At 41.6% G+C, this 22,338-nt stretch overlaps 1 protein-coding gene across 7 annotated transcripts in view; it reads right to left on the minus strand.

Moving 5' to 3' along the window:
* ARID1B (AT-rich interaction domain 1B) overlaps nt 1-22,338 on the minus strand; it is a 645,879-nt gene that overhangs the window by 236,661 nt on the left and 386,880 nt on the right. For all 7 annotated transcript variants that reach the window (XM_044289093.1, XM_044289092.1, XM_044289095.1 and 4 more), the window contains one exon: nt 10,434-10,680. In XM_044289093.1, the coding sequence (XP_044145028.1) occupies nt 10,434-10,680 (247 nt within the window). The remainder of the gene's footprint in view (nt 1-10,433; nt 10,681-22,338) is intronic.

Raw genomic sequence — 22,338 nt, forward strand, 5'->3', positions numbered from 1 at the left:
GTAGTGAGAATTTTGTTCGTTTTAGAGAAGCTTGCAAACTCAATTTTCGCCTACTTCCCCATTCCTCTGGTGATGAGGAGCAGAGGGTGGCATCATCATCTCGCTGCTCAGGGATAACGCTCAGTCCTGGGCCTTTACGCTGCCGGTGGGGGAACAGCCCCTCTGTTCAGTGGATGATTTTTTTTTAGCCCTGGGTCAGATATATGATGATCCGGATCGTATTGCTCTGGTCGTAGTCTAGACTACGTCTTTTATGCCAGGGTAAACAGTCCGCAGAGATATACTGTTCAGAATTTCGGAGATGGGCAGCTGATACTGGTTCGAATGATGCTGCACTCCAAAGTCAATTTTGCCATGGTCTTTCAGAGGGATTGAAAGATGCATTTGCCTTTCATGAGAGACCTACCTCCATGGACTCTGCCATGTCTCGGGCCGTTCGTATTGACAGGCGTCTTAGAGAGAGAGGAGAGATCACTCCTTCCCGTCATACTCAGTCCAAGGACAGTGCGGCGGTCTCATTCAGTGCACAGGGGTCTCAGTCGCTCTCAATCCCCTCTGAGCAGAATCCCATGCAGCTGGGTTTGCTTGCCTCTGACAATAGAGGATTCAGCTCTCATAGGAAGGTTTGTTTCTGTTGTGGAGGTATAAATCATTTGGCAAATGTTTGTCCCTCTAGGAGATTCAGGCAGTTTTTTTTAGAGTAATAAAGAAACAAAAAGAAAAAAAATCCTCTAAAGACGTTCCATCTGTTACTATTGGCAAGGTTGATGCGGAAATTAAAGGTTTTCCGTTTGCTTGTAGTTCCCGTTTTGTCCTACCTGCCAGGCTGGCGCTAGAGAGCAAGAACTTTTTTTTGAGATTTTTGTAGATAGTGGAGCAGCTGTCAATCTCATTCATAATCAATTTGCTTTAACTCATGGTTTCCAGGTATGCACTTTGGGAAAGGATATACCTGTTTTTGCTATTGATTCCATTCCACTTTCTCAGAAATCGTTAAAGGGCATAGTTCACAATATCCGTTTGACTGTGAGTGATACTCATGTTGAGGATGTGTCATGTTTCGGCCTAAGCGGGTTGCCTACTCCTCTAGTGTTGGGGCTACCCTGGCTCACTAAACATAACCCCACCAGCAAGCGAGGCAAATAAATGGTTGGAGTGACTTTTGCAGAGAGAATTGCCTCACGACATCTGTTTATGAGGTTTCTACTAAGACTGTACCATCTTTTCTCTCTGAATTTTCGGATGTGTTTTCTGAGAGTGGTGTTCAGGAATTGCCCCCTCACAGGGAGTACGATTGCCCTATTAATCTCACCCCAGGCGCCAAGCTGCCTAAATCTCGTTTATACAATCTCTCCCAACCTGAAAGGGTCGCTATGCGTGCTTATATCTCTGAGAGTCTGAGAAAGGGACACATACGACCCTTGAAGTCACCTGTTGCTGCTGTTTTTTTCTTTGTTAAGAAAAAAGATTGTTCTTTAAGACCATATCTGGATTTCAGGGAGCTGAACAGTATCACAATTCGTGACCCTTATCCGCTTCCTCTGATCCCGGACCTGTTTAACCAGATTGTTGGGGCTAAAGTTTTTTCCAAGTTGGATCTAAGAGGGGCATACAACCTGGTCAGGGTCAGAGAAGGAGACAAATGGAAGACGGCCTTCAATACCCCTGAGGGTCATTTTGAGAATTTGGTTATGCCTTTTGGTTTGATGAATGCTCCAGCCGTCTTTCAGCATTTTGTGAACAGCATTTTTTATCATTTAATGGGGAAATTTGTATTAGTGTATCTAGATGACATTTAGATTTTTTCTCCTGATTTCAAAACTCATAAGGAACACTTGCGTCAGGTCTTGCTCATCCTGCGGGAGAATAAATTGTACATTAAACTGGAAAAATGTGTGTTTGCGGTTCCAGAAATTCAATGTCTGGGCTTTCTTCTCTCCGCTTCCGGTTTTCGCATGGACTCCGAGAAGGTCCACGCTGTGCTTGAATGGGAGCTTCCTGAGAATCAGAGGCGCTGATGCGTTTTGCCAATTATTACAGGAAGTTTATTTTGAATTATTCTGTTGTTAAACCACTCACTGATATGACTAGAAAGGGGGTAGATTTTTCCTCCTGGTCGGTAGAGGCGCTTAAGGCCTTTTCTAATATCAAGGAGAGTTTTGCTTCCGCTCCCATCTTGGTACAACCTGATATTTCTCTACCCTTCATAGTTGAGGTTGATGCTTCTGAGGTGGGTGTGGGTGCGGTCTTGTCTCAGGGTCCCTCTCCTGCCAAATGGCGACCGCGTGCCTTTTTCTCGAAGAAACTCTCCTCCGCAGAGAGAAATTACGATGTGGGAGATAGGGAGTTGTTGGCCATCAAGTTAGCTTTTGAGGAATGGCGCCATTGGCTAGAGGGAGCCAGACACCCTATTACCGTGTTTACTGACCATAAGAATCTGGCCTACTTGGAGTCAGCCAAGCGTCTGAACCCGAGACAGGCCAGATGGTCATTGTTTCTATTCAAGGTTTAATTTTGTTGTCACGTTCCGCCCTGGGGTTAAGAATGTGAAGGTGGATGCCCTGTCATGTTGTTTTCCGGGAGGTGGGAATTTTGAAGACCCGGGTCCCATTTTGGCTGAAGGTGTGGTGGTCTCTGCTCTTTATCCTGAATTGGAGGCAGAGGTTCAGGTAGCCCAGTCAGAGGCTCCTGATCTTTGTCCTCCTGGGAGGTTGTTTGTGCCTCTCGCTTTAAGACACAAGATTTTTAAGGAGCACCACGATACTGTCCTTGCTGGGCACCCGGGGGCAAGAGCCACAGTGGATCTCATCGCTCGGAGATTCTGGTGGCCGGCGCTTCGTAAGTCGGTTGAGGGTTTTGTGGCAGCCTGCGAGACCTGCGCTCGTGCCAAAGTCCCTCATTCACGGCCATCAGGTCCTCTTCTTCCGTTACCCATTCCTTCCCGTCCTTGGACACATCTGTCAATGGACTTCATTACGGACCTGCCTCGTTCCTCGGGGGAGACTGATTCTGGTGGTGGTAGACCGTCTTAGCAAAATGGTGCATTTCATTCCTTTTCCAGGCTTGCCCAATGCTAAGACGTTGGCGCAGGCATTTATTGATCACATTGTCAAATTGCATGGTATTCCTTCAGACATAGTCTCTGATAGGGGCACACAGTTTGTTTCCAGATTCTGGAAGGCTTTCTGTTCTCGCTTGGGGGTTCGGTTGTCATTCTCTTCTGCTTTCCACCCGCAGTCGAATGGTCAGACAGAGCGCGTCAATCAGAATCTGGAGACATATCTGCACTGTTTTGTGGCGGAGAATCAGGAGGATTGGTGTTCTTTTTTGTCCCTTGCCGAGTTTGCTTTAAATAACCGTCGTCAGGAGTCCTCTGATAAGTCACCTTTTTTTGGTGCATATGGGTTTCATCCGCAGTTTGGGACATTCTCTGGAGAGGGGTCTTCTGGTTTACCTGATGAGGACAGATTCTCCTCGTCTATTTGGAAAAAGATTCAGGATAATCTAAAGAGCATGAGTGAGAGATATAAGCGTGTGGCGGAGAATGTTGGTGATCTAAAGAGCATGAGTGAGAGATATAAGCGTGTGGCGGAGAATGTTGGTGATCTGGTGTGGTTGTCTACTAAGAATATCAAATTGAATGTTCCCTCCTGGAAGTTGGGTCCTAAGTTTATTGGGCCTTACAAAATCTTGTCCATCATCAATCCTGTTGCCTACCGTCTTGATCTTCCTCAGACTTGGAAGATCCATAATGTTTTTCATAAGTCCTTATTAAAACCTTATGTCCAACCCATTGTAACCTCGTCTTTGCCTCCTCCTCTGATTGTGGGTGATGGTAATCTTGAATTTCAGGTCTCTAGGATTGTGGATTCTCGTGTTGTCCGTGGTTCTCTCCAGTACCTCGTTCATTGGGAGGGTTATGGTCCTGAGGAGAGGATGTGGGTCCTAGTTACGGACATTAAGGCCACTCGTCTCATCAGGGCTTTCCATAGGTCCCATCCTGAGAAGGTGGGCTCTGGGTGTCCGGAGTCCACTCGTAGAAGGAGGGGTACTGTCACCACCAGACATCTGAGAAGCTCTGACAGACGTCCTTCAGAACCTCCTCCTTGAGGTTCCTTTTGTTTTGCTTTCATTTTCTCATCTCGTTAGCCTCTCTCAGCTGTCATGTAGTTGCACAGATTGCATCCCTTTAAATCCCTTCCCATACTGCATCACTTTGCGGTTTATACAACTTCCTGGAGTGCATGCTGGATGCTACTACTGAGTCTTCTACAGATAAGTTTTGTTTATTAATTTGTGTTTTCCTGTTTGCTGGACCCCAGGAGACCCTGACTCCCTCCGTATCAAGTGTAGGGAGCCGGTGGTCGTGTCCCCTCACTATTATAGGGTGTTCAGGTGTTATACAGTCGAGGTACGAGGATATGCGATCATCTACCATTGAGATTTTTGCATAGGCTGAGCAGTTAGGGAGAGAGCCAGGTCTGTTGCAGCGCTATCCCTTTTGTTCCTTAGTTTTGGATCCAGTCAGTCGGATCTTCATTTTGTGTCTTCTAGTTTTCTATACACCTTCCGTGACAATATGGAACCATTCATTTCAATGCACCCGCAAAAAAAAACGGAAGTTACTCCGTATGCCTTCCATTTCCGTTCAAACATAGAACATGTCCTATTATTGTCCGCATAACGGACAAGGATAGTACTGTTCTATTAGGGGCCAGATGTTTTGTTCCGCAAAAAACGGCATGCACGCGCATGTAATCCATATTTTTTGCAGATCTTTTTTTTGCGGACCAGAAAATACTGAAAAAGCTATAAGGTTGTGTGAAGGAGGCCTTACTGCATATAATGATCAGGGAGAGCTGACATTAAAATCTTTTAGTCCTCCTCTTGGATGGGCCCCTTCTGATTGGGGGCCTCCCCTATAGCTATGCCCCTGCACTGAATAAAATAGGGTTAAAATGTTTTTCTAGGTGTGTGATTGGTACTTTGTAGCAGTCATCTAATAAACCTTTGGAGTTATTTATCAAACTAGTGTAAAGTATAACTGGCTTAGTTGCCCATAGCGACCAAGCCAACTCTACTGTACACCAGTTTGATAAACGACCCCACTTATCTCTAAATTACCAGAAGGTCATAAGAATGTGACTTAAATAAGTGTTCATCAATAACATAAGAATTGAGCTATAATGAGTGTTTAGGAGGTCAGAGATCCGGAGTCATCAGCTGTGATGCCTGATGGAACAAAGTGAAAATTCAGAGCCAGCTACTAGAAAAACTCAAGGCTGCAGAAAGACAATGGTTGAAAATGTTTAATTTAATGATCAATTGAAAAAATTATTTTTAGCTCAAAATAAGTACAATGCAATAATACAAAAATGATTGCTCCAAAGTGTACATAGACTTTAAAAAGTCATCTGTAAGACTCTGAAGACTCTTAGGACTGTATTCAATCCCTTTCAAATTCTTGAACGCCAAGACAGCATTAGCAATGTCAAAGTGACAGCAACATATATGCTATGAGTAAAAGAATGGTAGCCAATGGTAACAGCCTTTTTAAAAACACACTGCACTTTTTATCCTTTTCAAAATGAAAAAACAAAACGTGCAAAAATTATTCATACATGGTGGTATCAGAAGGAACAATTGCTTGTTTGTAACAAGCAGTCCAATATGTTCCCCAGTCTTTTTGAAGAAAATCTTTTAAAAGAAACTATATACATATCTCCCAAATTCCTGGATTTAGAGGGACCAGTCGCTGTCCCATGGTCCTGAATGGATGAGGTATGTCCAGCTCTCAGGCAGCCGTCTCTGCATCCATAGGATGCATAGATAGTTGCCTGTAATGATGAAGCAGAGAGCTCCCCGCTTCACCATCCCTCCCCCCCTGCCAGCGCTCCACACGGCTGGTCTGTGCAGGAGGGGCCGGGCAGGCCAGCAGTCAGCTGTGCTCCGCCTCCTCCTACAAAGCCCAGAATAGCGCAATGTGTATCCTGCCTATTGCTGGGGAGCTCAGATGATCGGAGGAAGTAGGTGAGCATGTAGTTGTTTTTTTTCACTTCTTCTGAAGGGGGCACATACCTGGGCATAACTACTGTGCAGGGGGAACATATCAGGGCATAACTACTGTGAGGGGCACATATTCGGACATAAGCTCTAAGAATGGAGCACAGCTGGGCAAAGGTACTGTGAAAGAGGCACATGTGGGCATTACTACTGTGAAGGGGCACGTGTTGGCAAGACTGTGGTGAAGGGGTCACAATGAGGGCATAAGTACTGTGAGGACGCACATATCTGGGCATAGTATGTGAAGATGGAACATGTTGGACTACTGTGTGGTTGCATAAAGGGGAAATAATTACTATGTGGTGGCATTTAGGGGAATGGGCGGGAGTAGGTGTATAGTTATGTTTTGGCAGAGTTAGAGGTGTGGCCTAATATGAAAAAAAAAAATGCCACAGCACACATAGTGTCCTTTTTCCTTCTTTTCAAAAGTTGGGAGGTATGTATATATCGTCCTGGCAACAGCATTTTACAGACACCATAAAAAAATTATTCCTTTTTTTAGAGCAGTTTCAAATTTCTTATACTGTGCAGGGTAAAACATAGAAGACACATGGCAGAAAAAAAAGACTACAAGGTCCATCTAGTCTACCCTCATATTATTTATTAATGATTAATGTTGCTATTTATCAAATTGGTGCAAAGTAGAACTGGCTGTTGCCCATAGCAACCAGATTGCACATTTCATTTTCCAAAGGAGCTGTCGAAAATGAAAGGTGGGATCTGGTTGCTATGGGCAACTAAGCCAGTTCTACTTGATAAATGACCCCATAAGTTCTTTAAGGCCACCTTGAAGTTTTATGCTTCAGACCCTCCACCATTTTTGTAGCACATCTTTGCACCTGTTCCATATTATCTACAGGTCCTTCTAAAAAAATTAGCATATTGTGATAAAGTTCATTATTTTCTGTAATGTATTGATAAACATTAGACTTTCATATATTTTAGATTCATTACACACCAACTGAAGTAGTTCAAGCCTTTTATTGTTTTAATATCGATGATTTTGGCATACAGCTCATGAAAACCCAAATTTCCTATCTAAAAAAATTAGCATATTTCATCCGACCAATAAAATAAAAGTGTTTTTAATACAAAAAAGTCAACCTTCAAATAATTATGTTCAGTTATGCACTCAATACTTGGTCAGGAATCCTTTTGCAGAAATGACTGCTTCAATGCGGCGTGGCATGGAGGCAATCAGCCTGTGGCACTGCTGAGGTGTTATGGAGGCCCAGGATGCTTCGATAGCGGCCTTAAGCTCATCCAGAGTGTTGGGTCTTGCGTCTCTCAACTTTCTCTTCCCAATATCCCACAGATTCCCTATGGAGTTTAGGTCAGGAGAGTTGGCAGGCCAATTGAGCACAGTAATACCATGGTCAGTAAACCATTTACCAGTGGTTTTGGCACTGTGAGCAGGTGCCAGGTCGTGCTGAAAAATAAAATTTTTATCTTCATAAAGCTTTTCAGCAGATGGAAGCATGAAGTGCTCCAAAATCTCCTGATAGCTAGCTGCATTGACCTTGCCCTTGATAAAACACAGTGGACCAACACCAGCAGCTGACATGGCACCCCAGACCATCACTGACTGTGGGTACTTGACACTGGACTTCAGGTATTTTGGCATTTCCCTCTCCCCAGTCTTCCTCCAGACTCTGGCACCTTGATTTCCGAATGACATGCAAAATTTGCTTTCATCCGAAAAAAGTACTTTGGACCACTGAGCAACAGTCCAGTGCTGCTTCTCTGTAGCCCAGGTCAGGCGCTTCTGCCGCTGTTTCTGGTTCAAAAGTGGCTTGACCTGGGGAATGCGGCACCTGTAGCCCATTTCCTGCACACGCCTGTACACGGTGGCTCTGGATGTTTCTACTCCAGACTCCGTCCACTGCTTCCGCAGGTCCCCCAAGGTCTGGAATCGGTCCTTCTCCACAATCTTCCTCAGGGTCCGGTCACCTCTTCTCGTTGTGCAGCGTTTTCTGCCACACTTTTTCCTTCCCACTGAGGTGCCTTGATACAGCACTCTGGGAACAGCCTATTCGTTCAGAAATTTCTTTCTGTATCTTACCCTCTTGCTTGAGGGTGTCAATGATGGCCTTCTGGACAGCAGTCAGGTCGGCAGTCTTACCCATGATTGCGGTTTTGAGTAATGAACCAGGCTGGGAGTTTTTAAAAGCCTCAGGAATCTTTTGCAGGTGTTTAGAGTAAATTAGTTGATTCAGATGATTAGGTTAATAGCTCGTTTAGAGAACCTTTTCATGATATGCTATTTTTTTGAGATAGGAATTTTGGGTTTTCATGAGCTGTATGCCAAAATCATCAATATTAAAACAATAAAAGGCTTGAACTACTTCAGTTGGTGTGTAATGAATCTAAAATATATGAAAGTCTAATGTTTATCAGTACATTACAGAAAATAATGAACTTTATCACAATATGCAAATGTTTTTAGAAGGAGCTGTATATCTTTTTGTAGGTGGGACACAGTATTCCAGATATGGTCTCACTCGCACTCTATATAAACAGGATCACAATCTCTCTGTTCCAAATGGTTTTATCTCTAGCTATACAGTCAAGCATCCTACTTGCCTTCCCAGGCCCTGCCCACACTGTGTACTCATTTTGAAGCTGTCTGATATCAGGACTGAGATCCTTCCCAGTAGAGAGGGTTCCCAGCAGCAGCAGTAGTATAGTATGGAACATGATGGACAAGGCAGGACAAGGCAGGAGATGTCCAGCTACATAGGGCTTGTAGTAGTGGTAGCAGAAGTATTAGTAGCTAGTTTAGTATATGTAACAGTCACATAGAACAATACTTCAGACTCACTCTGAGCAACACAAATTTATTATAACTGAACTGAAGAAAAAATGGTCACTTGGACAGAGTCCACTATAACTGCTTTATAGCTGATCCACAACAATACTGTATATTGTTGAAGATTTGCGATTGCAAATGATGTAATGAACATTGGCACGATTCACAATAATACATTGAAGTGAATAGCTTTAAAGGGAGTCTGTGACCTCCATGTAGAGCTTTTCCCCCCGAATATAACCATACACTACAATAACAAAAACTGGTCCTCTAATCCTAAGAAATGTGTCTTTTCATTTTTATGCAAATAAGGTTTTTGGTGCACCATTGTTATTTTCCATTCATTGTGATTGGTGTCCCCTGCATCATCACTACCAGCTTTGAAATCTCAGGTGCCGTCAAATAAATAGGGAAAGACCTGTGAGAATACTGATAGGCTGGGGACTTTTACTTAGTATTGCAAATAAAATAAATAAGGTGCTAAAAAAAAGAAAAAATGAAGGGCTAGATCAGGTTGGGGGGAGGGGGGGGGGTTAAATACAGCTTCACAAAACTCTGTGGTATTTTGGGCTCCAAAATCCAGCCGTGTAACTGATGCCTAGGTACACTATCCCTAATAGACCCTAGTCAGTAGATGGGAAGTACCTGGATGACTGCATTTGGAGCACCTGCCCTGAGAAGAGCGACATTCAGCCTCTGGAACCTCGGACCTATGTAATCCACCCTAATAGGGCCATTAGGGGTTAGTTTCTATTAGGATAGATTACATAGGTTCAAGGGTCCCAGCCTATCAGTATTCTTGAGTTTCACTCTCTGGGTGGATTTGACACTGACTGTTTGTCAGATTATACATATTAGGGAAAGACCTATGCTGCATTACTGACAGAGCGATGGTGAACCAAATGGAGCACTCTACTAATGGTGCACCAAAGACCATATCGGCATAAAAAAAAGAATAATTTCTCAGGATTGGATGACCTGATCTCACAAGGAAGGTGTGGTTATGTTTTGGGGAACCTCCCCTATATGGCAATATGGTTACTTTGAAATGGATTTGGGAGGTGTCAGAATTCATTTAAAAGGGATTTCTGAGACGTTTTAACTGATGACCTACCCTCTTGAAACATAATCAGTATCTGGTCAGGTCCAGTAGAAATCACATGTTTGAGAAGGCCATACAGTAAGGTATTGCTTTATTTTAAATAGGCTGCCTTTCCCAAAATATTTTCATTTCTACTGGAGGCTAATCAGATTCCAGATATGATTAAGATTTCACACTTTGTATAAGTCATGGCCATCAGTTTATTTTGACCTTGGTCTAGTAATGCATTTGAAATTGCTTCTTTATATGGGATACTCATAATGATTTAGAGATACAAGTTTGGCCTGCCTCATGGGGCCTGCCATCAGACTGTCACCATTCTTTATTCCCTGCAAGTGACAACATAATTCACATTGATGGACAGAAGTGCTCATCTAGTTATTAAGTATACCATGTTTTTCATTTATCAGCTCAAAATGTTTAATTTAATTTAATATGCAGTACTATGGTAACACTCACCAGGAATGCTAGCAGGTGATATTGGACCTGATCTTGACTGGTTGCTCCCAACAGGTGATCCCACGGGGGATGGTGATGGCCCACCACCCTGAATGCTTGGTAGATGTGGTGATGCATGTGGCGAGAAGGGTGACTGCGCAGGATTGCTCTGCTCCCCCTGGCTGCTGGTAGAACCTGAAACGCTTACAGCAGAACTTAACGTTGCTTCAGTTCCAGTTGGCAAGTCATCAATGGAACCAGATAGGTCCTGCAGAATAGACGAGAAATATTTTCAAACGGTTAAACATGTCATATGACCCATTTGAAAACAGCAGAAGCAAAAGGAGAGAAAAATCCATGGTGATAAGAATTCACCTGAATTCCAGAGGTGATTGGGGGTGATTTACTAATCAAAATGCACCAGAATTCTGGAGTACATACCTTGCACCACGTTTATTAACTGTTTTACACACTTTTTCCACTTTATCTGACAAGGGAATGTGGCTTAGTGGGAAGACGGCGTGGCTTTAATTGATACAGGATTGAATTAAACGTCACATTGTGTGTCAAAAAATGATCCAAAAATTTGGTGCATTATTTGAAGTAAACTAAGGAATCAAATAGGTGGTGTAAAGTTACTAGACAGTGTAAATTTAATCTCACATACAGCAGCAGCAAAAAAAAGTTTTTTTTCAGTTCAAGGTTGCCTGTCTTTACACTATTGCTATTAGAAGAATTTGTAAGATTCATCCACTCGATATGTGGTGCAGATTTCCTCATCTTGTTATTTTAAGTTGCAGATTTCTGCCATACATTTTCCCCATGCAATGTAGAGGGTGTAGAAGACTGAGATCCACATTTGCTAATGTGAGTGCACCTAGACTTTGGTGCAAATTGCACCCAAAAGTGGTGCAATTTGGTACATCTAGGTTTAGATAAAGTGTCTGTGCCTGGTCCAAAATGGGGTGTGGCTTAACGGAAAACGGCATGGCTTAAGTTACACTGGTTATTTTGCCAAAACTGCCCCCATAATTCTGGTGTACAATTTGGAGACACTGAAATAAATCTGGCACAGGTCTAGACAGCCTAAATTTATGCCATCTACAGGCTTAGTAAATCTGTCCAAGTGTTCTCGCCTTTTTAATTCATTCCTGGGAGTAGGCTTCAAAACCGCATCAGAAATATGAACATGAAAACTCCACCTTAGAGCTGAAGTAAGACTCAAAAATTGATTGTCCTATTTTTCTAGCTTATTATTTATTTTATGTACTTATAAAGCTTATTCCTTTGTCTTTACCGAGTGAGTCAACTATTCCTTAGAAAAAAATGCTACCATGAATTACAAAGATGAAAGGAGTTTTTGCGGGTTATGCATGATTAGAGAGAAATTAGGAAGAAATTCAAGCTCCTGTTTTCAATTAATGTAATAACAGGGTAGGGTAATAGAATTAGAGCATCTACCTACAGGTGTGCACAGCCACAGATAAGATGCTGCAGAAAGCTGATATTATACCAGTTGGTGGGTGGGGTTCATGTTGAAAGAAATAGCAAAAGGCTGAAAACAGAAAAACAATTCAAAATGTTACAGTCCACTGTATTCTGATTGCTTAGCAAATCCGCTCTGCTAATCCCCTGGGGAAGTGTGCTGGAATGAGTGATGGGTCCCATGCATTTCCTCAAGTTCAAGCCTTCCAGGGATTTGTTCTCACAAACCTGATGCAACTCATTCATAAAAGCAAAGGAGGTCACGTGAAGCCACAATGTGTAAGGCCTAAAATATATTATGGGAAGAAGAAGGAGGGGGGCTGAGAGGGAGGCAGGCAGGCTTCAGTTCCACAGCATAGCTTGACCTGGGGTAACCTTTAAAATGTGATTATTCACACAGGGAAAGGATTTCCTTGAAGGAGATTTACCATGGTGAAAACATACTCTCTGCCAAACAACCTGACAAAGCAGGATGAATAAAAGATGACTCGCCAAAAACAAGGCAAGGAAATATCTTTTTCTTTGTAAGCAATAACTGCACAGGGCTGACAAAAGATGCTTAAAGCCTGCCTGCGCCCTGACCGGTACTGCAGATAATGTGACAGATCTAACAAATCGTTGTGCAAATTGCCAGTGGTCTAAACTCAGCTTGGAAGCTGTTGCTTTCTTATTGGCACAGTTATACCGAAAAGCCATTTTCATCACTAGCACCTGAACAGAACTGAATAGAAAAACCAGGGGATCACAGTATAGAACACAACTGCAGTAATAGCCTACAACAGTCCTACAGATTTAAATTATATAATGGCCTTATGCTAAAATTACACCGTGAAAAACACATTCTACCAAGTAATATTCTCCACTCCAGTGTGCATAGATTTGGGTATTATTAGATTTTGATTATATCGCATTGGATAACATCAGATATCTGTATGGCCGGTGTCTGAAACTGAGCATATTATGAGGCATCTCTGCTAGACTACTTATGAATGATCCAGGTTTGTCTCTCCTAGATGTACTGCAGTAGTCTATAGTGTGAATCGAATCTATACATATAGAATATAAGCAGGGGCAGACTGGCCATAGATCCTACAAGGAAATTTCCTGATGGGCCGATGGGCCGATGCCTAAACCTCTTCATGGCCACTGTCCAGGTACATAACCATCTGATAGTTTCAGCATTAATGCTGGGAGCATCAATTACTTATGCACCTTGGCAGCAGCCACAGGTGTCCTTCTGAATTCAACTGCATCACTGGCCCCAGTATGGCGATAGGGCAGCATTTTATGCTGCACTGTGGTATTTGGTGGGGACGTTTTATGTGCAGCCCTAGGGTATTACTTGCCCCCACCTACTTCTGTTGTCCCCGACTACTTATGTTGCCCCTCCTTCAGTCTATTTTAGACACGCCTGCAACATGGGGCCAGCAGAAAGACCACTGTAAGGAAACTGGATAGTAATCTAGTGGAGGTATCATGATTCGATATAATCTGGGAGCCAACACTGAGGAAAATAATGGCTTTATAGGTCATCATCCACCATTAGGTTCCACATAGCGATCCAAGGTTCCAGTGGTGAGCTCTAATACACGAGTCAATAATACACACTGCCCTAGCAGTGTTTGGCTCGACTCCACAATATTTACATATGTAAATTGTATAGGCATTATCATGCTGCCTTACATGCATACACCCTAGTGCACAGCTATTTAGATTCTTAATGACAGCCGTTCTGTGCCATTCCAGGCATCGAGCTTAGTTAACTAAGACACTCTGTAACTAATACCACTCTGGAGGACAATTTAGTCAGCAGGGCACCAGTTCATTCTTCTTTTACAAGTACTATCAGATATATGATGTCTGCTGAAAAAAAAAAAAAAAAGCTGAACTATGCCCAATAGAAACAAATCCAATGTACACTAATGCAGTCTATTATTCAATTGTAAAGAAGCTATTGGCATTTACTAAAATACAGGAAGCAAAAATATAGCAATTATTATTCTAATATTGAAATGATAACATAATAATGTGCTACTTACAACCTAAAGGCGTGTCTCAGACAATTAAAATACGATAAATTATAAAATAAGTATTACCTGAGCACATTTTCCAGTTAATACTTATTTTAATAATAAATAATAATATAATTTATAGCACCAACATATTCTGCAGCGCTTTACAATCAACATGAACAGTCATAAATAACAGAGCTACAAACAAGTCAACAATTAAAACATGAGAGCCCTGCTCGCAAGAGCTTACATTCTATAAGGAGATAGGGGTGAGACAGGAGGCAATAAGTGCTTGGTTTTTACAGTGGTTCGGCCATCTTAACAGTAGATATAAAGCTGTACCTCTTCCGCCTCCAACTCAAAAATCTATCTCAGATCTGCACAATACTCTGCCAGGATTTTGCAAAAATGCTTGTGCATCTCCCTCCTACTTTAGACTACTGCAACATTCTCCTCTGTGGTCTCCCATCTAACACTCTAGCAGCCCTCCAGTCCTCAGCTCTCCCTTTACTCCTCTGTCACTTTTCTCTGCCAATCGCTTTGTTGGCTTCCTATTACCCAGAGAATCCAGTACAAAACACTACCTATAACATACAAGGCTGTTCCTTCCCGACAACTTGCGGCTGGCTGGTGGTGGAGAATGGAGCATTTACATGTAGCAAGCTCCTTCACAGTATGGGGAGGAGTGATCACTAATACCAACGCTCTTCCCCTAGCTGACATGTTCTTTGCTGGCAGCAGATCGTATTTACACAGCATGACCTACTGGTGACGGCAAACAACAATTTCTGTGTGCGCACAAACAATCGGATTAACCGCATGTTTTGCTCGTTCATCGGGTAATTATGTGTACATTTACACTCCCCATTGACATGTGCACATGTTCCACTCCTACATCAGATTCTCACTAGGTCCTCCACCAAGGGGCTAATTTCCTCAATCTACAGGGATCTCTTTGTGAAATCTATAGACAAGGGTACCTTGCCAGTTAGACAGAGGTGGGTGAGGGATGTAGGTGCCATTTCAGATGGTGAATGGAGCGAAATATTGGCCTTAACCCCACAGTTATCGGTATGTGAGGGACAAAGAGTATCTCGATTGTTATTGATCCATAGGGTATACAGAACTCCGTCCTTCTTGTTCGAAATAGGGGCTAGAGTGGAGGCATCCTGTCCGAGGTGTGGGCAGGAGCCAGCCTCGCTACTACACATGTTTTGGGACTGTGAGAAATTATCGAGCTTTTGGATAGGGGTATTGAAAAGGATTAAGGACGCATATCAAGTGGAGATACCAGCTACTCCTAGAACTTGTCTTTTGGGGATGGCAGTTATTGGGGATCGGGCAATGTGCATTGGGGTGCAGAGCTCATTATTCCAAGCTTGTAAATTGATAGCCATGCACTGGATCCGTCCACAACCCCCTTCACTAGTGGAATTCCTTAATAGAGTAACTGACGTACTGCGATTAGAAAGGGGGGTATATTTGAAACTGAATTGTGAAGCCAAATTTGTGGCAATATGGGAAAGATGGTTCTTGGTTCGGGCTGGAGTTCTCTCCCTTTAATTGGTTAGATGCTTCACGGGTGAATGTAGGCTACTCCGCTGCTTGTGATTAGAGTTCCAGTGATGTAGGGGAAATGAATATGAGTTCGCCTGGGCACTGTTCTGGATGATGACAAGATGCGTCTCTGGGGACTGTAATGGCAGGAAAGCTCTAATTGATAATGGTCCCTGTGAATGGTCAGAAGGGCAGCTGTTATTTCCCTTCAGATTCTGTATGGGTTGCTACCCGGAATGGTGGATGGACCGTCTCTACGCTAAGGGGTGGGGGGGTTTTCCCTTTATTTTATTTTTTGCTTTTCTTCCCAACTTTTGTTGGCTCTTTTTTTATTGTACAATGTTGCAAAATGTTTAATAAAAATGATCTGACTTAAATGTGTACATTTACACCGCCAAATCACTAACAAGCATTCCTATTCTCGGCCAGTGTAAAGGGCCCTTAAGAGTCCATTCATACATAGGTTAGGTTTTTAAAGGCGCCTTGTTCACGTTTGCAGTTTTAGTCAAATTTTTTGCACCTGAAATTCCATGCGAAATATGAAACGCAGGACTAATGTTTTTAGCTACTGGTGTTTTTATTAATTGGTTGACTTTTTTTGGTTTAGGTTTAAAAAAAAAAACTGCATATTAAAGCTTTTGGTGTTTCTACATCTCCTTCTCTATAGGGAGGAATAACTGTGGTTTACACAGTTGTTTTGGAAAAAAAAAAACACTATTGAAAAAGGCTGTACAAAATGCATACTTATGGGGGAAAAACAAGCAGTTTCTTTGTGTTTTTTTTTTTTCTTTTAGTGATCAAAAGTCAGAACAAATTCAGGTTTGTAGGGGCCCTAATCCACCATTCCTGGGAAGGGCACACAGCCACTAACTCTATCAATATTGGCAGGACAATGAATTATGCTGACATTCAGAGGCTGCTGCAGAATGTAGAGATTGTGTCTGTTGTATCAGTGCATCACATTCTTCTTGTTTCTGACTTTGCAGATTGTGAGAGCGAAAAGTTAACCCATCCTGCCCCAAATCCATGTAGAGGCAGACATCAAAAACAAATGCAGTTGTAACAGTCAAACATAAAATGGAGTACGAAACAACTGGGGATGGGATTGCCGCTTCCACTATAAAGTAAACCATTTACATGTTAAAAGCGTGCAATTGAAGCTGCTAACTGCTCCATTAAAGTACTCAAGTGTGAATAACTATTTCAGCTAAGGATTAGTACACTCTAACATTCTTGTGTTGGGTGTACTATCTGCAAATTAAACTGCATTCAGGATAATAAAAAAAAGGCAGCAAGTAGTTTAGGCTCATTTTGCCTTTGCCACTGTGTAAACGGCAGTGCAATAGCACTAAACAGATTTGCAAACAGATGCAAAATGTTCATCCTGTTCCTTAATGGAATGGGTAAAGTGACAAAATAAATGAAGAAAAAAAACTCCTGGCAGTAGTGCAAAGTAAAAAAAAGCTAAATAGAATATGTTTAACGGCATTAGATCATTCACTGGCGGATTATAGCCGGAATTACAAAAACATTGCTATTTGGCAGTCTCCATGCACGAGTGCCCTGGGAGTAATCTGGCGTAAGCACTGAATCAGGTCACCGTCAGAGTCAAGAGAACAGGTCTTTTCAAATGGAGGTTGAAACTAATGATAAGCCTTGTGAAGATTAATAAACAGCGACTAATAGCTATCGCCGGTTACTGGCCGACGCTTCAAAGGGAGGCCACAAGGATTCTGGAAACACCTCTTTTATTACTATATATTTCCCATTCTAACTTCTTCTAGAGAAATAATTGAACACATGATTATACAGAATATATACTGCACATCAAGTGTTTATCTCTCTATATCTCTAGGCATAAAATTACAGTGGTGCACTCTATGATAGGGACCGATGATGCATTAGGTGGCATTTTTTATCTTCCTGTATTCTTTTCAAAAATGCAGCATGCTGTATGACCGTTAAAAAAACACTGTGGATTACACACTGTGTGCAGAAAGCATCAGAAAGCATCACAAAAAATACGTTAAAAAAAAACAGCCGGCAAAAACATGCAGGTCGTTATTCTGCCATTTCTACAGCCCCCCAAAAAAGCCACAGCCAATTTCTGTGTGAAGGGCCACTAAGGGTTGGTTTCACAGACACTTTTGTAAAGCCAGGGTATTTGTGACCTCTTTCACACGAACGACATGGATTGTGTCAGGATGCGTTCAGTGAAAAGCGCACCATTTTGCAAGCAAGTTCACTCAGATTGGTCTGCAATTGCATTCAGTTTTTGATGAGTTTTTCACACATGTGAAAAAAACTGAAGATTTACAAACATCATCTAGCAAAATGCATTGTACCCGGGTTGCATCCAGATTACATCCGGATGCAATGTGGTTTCATTGAAGCCTCATTCACTTGTATGGGGGCAGGGCTGCGTGAAAAACGAAGAATATAGAACATGTAATTCTCACACAACGCTGAAATGATGTGTGAAAAACAACGCTCATGTATACAGACCCATTGAAATTAATTGGTCAGGATTTAGTGCGGGTGCTGTGCGTTCACTTCATGTATTGCTCCGGGACGGAAAACTCCCTTGTGTGAAAGGGGCCTTATTCTTCTTGCCGGAGCCACTTCAATGACTGTAGTTTTAAAAACCATAAAAAAAACAGTGTGAAACCTCCCGTATCCTCAAGATTCTGCAGCTGGACGTTCACATTAGATGAATATTGTATGAGCCTGCCAATTCTGGTGGGACTGGCTGACCATCCAATGTGTGTGTGCGGGAGTCTCTATTCTCCCCCAACAACAGATGTCCAGGAAGAGAAGAATTGGGCAGTTGGGTTTGAACCACCCAACATATTTTTTCTTTGAGAGCTGCCCGAGGTGCCTGATAGCTCCTTTCTCCATTCACCCAGTTTAGGACACATGTATATGCAACCAATTCAAGAGTGCATGTGTATGAGGGGTTGGGAGAGATCGCCTTTCAGCCAAATGAGTGTTGAGCCAACTAACTAACTAATAAAAAAAAAGCCGGCCTACATTTTTCACACCTTCTGATAAGCTCTTGACATTTGATAATCAAGGCACTACTACCCTTTATTGCTGCATTATAGGACTATGAATATGTAAAACACGTTTCATAGCTCATGCTGACATCCCAGCACCTCAACTATTAAGAGGGCTTACATTATAGAGATTATAATCAATTCTTCCTGAAAACGCATGATTTTTCTATTAACCTGTTTAAAAGGAAGCTCAACATACCGAGTAATCATGGTGCACATCAACCCTGACAATATAGTGAGCTGCTACCAAGATGAGATTGTAATGTGAATTCACCCAAGACTATAGTAAGAAGCTTTTCCAAAGGCCCCTGGGTTGCATTGTCTAGACAGCAAATGAGCTTAATGACTTTTTGCTTCCTGCGGAACTAGAAAATACCATCCAGATGAATTGTTGGAGCCAGTACAGAAGTGATTGTATCATTCACGCTTTCAAAAACACATCTATGTTCCCCTTTCTAAAAGCTAGTCCAGTATGCAGTTGTCTTTAACTAGAGATAAACTGCTCAAAATCCCACTGTGAAGCTTTAATGCAATTTAATGTATGTATGGCACATTATTTTAATTATCCAGAATCATTAAGTAGTCAATGTTAGAGTTCTATGCACATCATGTTAAAGTGTACAGGTATATAATAGGAAAAGTGAATATCCAATATGTATGCTTAGAACATATGCTAAACATATCTATAGGGCCCCATTCAGCAGCGTGTTTTGGGTCTCTGGCTCGTGAACGGTTATAGTTTGTTTGTTTTTTCATCTTAATTGACAATTTTTTATGTACTTAAGATTTACACTAATTCTTGTGCCTAATAAGCCAAAACTGGAATTCATAAGGACCACAACAAAATTTGGGAATATTCTTTCTAGGATGTAAAATCAATAATAAAGTTTCAGATAAGGGTTTTAAAATATAATCAAAATCTGTTGCACAATCATGACAATGATCATGAATGTTACGATATTGTTTACAAGGATTAAGAATAACAAAAGTTTAGATACACACAAAAAAGTTTTAATAACTTTTCTTTGTTTCTGCAATGAGCTATCAAGTCTCAGTGAGACTTCAAGTTCTTCAAGCATAAGAAAACTCTTGTTAACTTAAAATATTAAATATGAACACATGGTTTTTCATATTTCCATATAATGACAACATACTAAACTAAAAGCTCAAATTTAGCTTTCATTCCATGTTTTGGTTGCCACTGGCACTTGGGGGGAAAAAAATCTGATTTCTACTTATTGTTCATAGAAAAATCATTGCATTAGAGGATATATATATATATCTATCATAAAAATCTATGCCTGTCTTCTATAAGCATCCAAATGCCTGAACGATTGGACACGAAATTTGGAACATAGGTGCAGCGAGTGTCTGGAAAGGATTTCATAAAGATTTCAGAGCTCCAGGACCTACTGTCCTTGAGATATTCTCAAAAAAATGCACATGGCACATCACATGACCTATATTAGCCAATAGAAGCTCGCAGTTCCTTCACTCATATCGTAACTGCCATACACACAGTCAGATGACCCTTATTAGCCAATAGAGGCCGATAGAGGTCACTGTTAAGGGTTCTGGCACTGAGGAGGTCACCGTTAAAAAGGTGAGGCGCTGTGGAGGTCATCTGTAAGGGGACGTGTATATATTAATGTTTTTAATGTTTCTAACTGTGCTAGCCAATAGGGTGAAACTAGCTCTGGATCAGATAGTAATGACATGTTTTATCATGGCCAAACTGACTAAACTCTAAAGCTGTTTATACATATTAAAGGGTTTTTCAGCCTGTAGATATTGACAAAATATCCACAGGATAAGTCATCAACATTAGATAGGTAAGGGTCTGCCACCTGGCACCTCAGGAGTTTGTGTTTCGGGTTCCCACAGATCTGATATTGATGACCTATCCTTAAGATGCCATGCATACCTACAGGCTGGAAAACTCCTTTAATGTTAAGCAGGACTGATCAACCATCAAATGTGTGTGGCCGGTTTTCTTTTTCATTTCCACAGTGCATTGTTTTCTGCTGCTGTGAGGTGAAGTTGTTACCATGCTACCAGAAGGTATAGAATTGGGATAACAGTATGACAGCTCATTTATTCTCTTGATGGGCCTAGATAAAGATGTCCAGAGAAAAACATTGCACTTAGTGTGATGCTCTCATGGATTTACTATAGGGGGGGGGGGGGGCTGTTTGCCATGCCAAAAGACCAAAAAGGAAGCTAAAGAGCCAGGATAGGAGGCAGAATACATGGAATGACTTCAAAAAATGATATCCAGAAAACCATCCACCCATTATTTTATTTTTTTATAAAAAAAATTACAGAGAATATTCACATAAATGTTAATCGAGCATGTGATCAACAATTTATGGAAGTGCCATTCCTTGTTTAGCAATTGCATTGTTATGGCCTCACATCATGTGGCTTATTAAGAATCATACAGCATTGTGTGCTCATTCCTAGACCAATGGTTCTTCTACTTCTGTGAATATATAAAAGGTTGCTAAGCTTCTTTGTTGTATTTATAGAGGGCAGAATTTTATCTGGCAGGAAATGAGGCATGGCTTCCAAACTGGTCCTGACATGCGTTTTAATACCAGGAAGGCACATCTGCGTGATCATTACTGCAATTACCAAACCGCATTTACTGCTGACTTACTGGGGCTTAAGACTTTCTGAGGGGAGATGCTGGCATGTCACAAGGAGAAAACTCTAAAGACGCACAGTATCAAATGTTAAATCAATTTACGTTGAGATCTTGGCTTTCTCGCCAACATATGAACACAAACAGATTCTTGCAATCTACAAATACATTATTTATTGTCACATTAGTCCTTTGAGTCATCGCACCACATCTAATGATGCAAAGCAAGAATTAAAACACTTGTTAGTAAGTACTGCATCAGATTTCTAAAATTTGTTAATTCGCTTTGTTGAAATTCTTAGAGTGGAAATGAAGCATCGAGTGCAGTAATTCTGATTGCAAATGCCAACTGTTAAAGTTTAACATACATAGTTAAATTTAACCAATTGGTTGTGGAGGGGTTCAAATGAAAAAAATGTAATCTTGTAAACCTTTGTCACTAACAAGCATGCAGTGATAAATAATAGCACCAGAATGTTTTTTCTTCTGCTTACTTTCCATCAGGCTAACATATGGACGACTTGCAAAAAGTAGAATTCCAATTTAGTAGCAATTTCCTATAGGGGGGAAAATATGTCTGACCTTGCGATCATGTTCAATTCTCTAATGATTTATCAGCAGGGTTCATTTCCCAGACCTGGGCTAAAGGCCAGTACACTCCTTGTGGCTGGGGGCAGCATAAGCAGACCATGATGTACTCTGCAATATCTGCATTAAGCAGAGCAACAGGTCATCAATTAGTTACTGACATTGAATATAAATAGAACCAGACTTATACCAAGCAGACATCTCCACATCAAATCTGCGGCTCCACAAACTCAACCCTGAAAAGGACATCACCTTATACATCTGGATTATACCTCTATAAATGTACATAAAGATGTGAAATCATCTGGTATTCAAGTATAACACAGAAGACTAAGACATGGCAGGATGTTTGACATTGAAGAACATAGGGCATCACACTGCACACAGAGCATACTGTATTCTGTATAAACTGGTTAAAGCAAGAGTGAGCAAACTTGGGTTAGTATTTCATCCAAACTGAACAGATGCCAACCCCCCCTCCCCGCCCCACTGGCTCTAGAACAGTGATTGCAGTTAGATACAGCCATGACATATTAAGAAATTAGCATGCTTCTATACCTTTCTGCTCTGCGCTAGGCTTGTAT

The sequence above is a fragment of the Bufo gargarizans genome, chromosome 4 (genome assembly GCF_014858855.1).
Source record: "Bufo gargarizans isolate SCDJY-AF-19 chromosome 4, ASM1485885v1, whole genome shotgun sequence".
Lineage (NCBI taxonomy): Eukaryota > Metazoa > Chordata > Amphibia > Anura > Bufonidae > Bufo > Bufo gargarizans.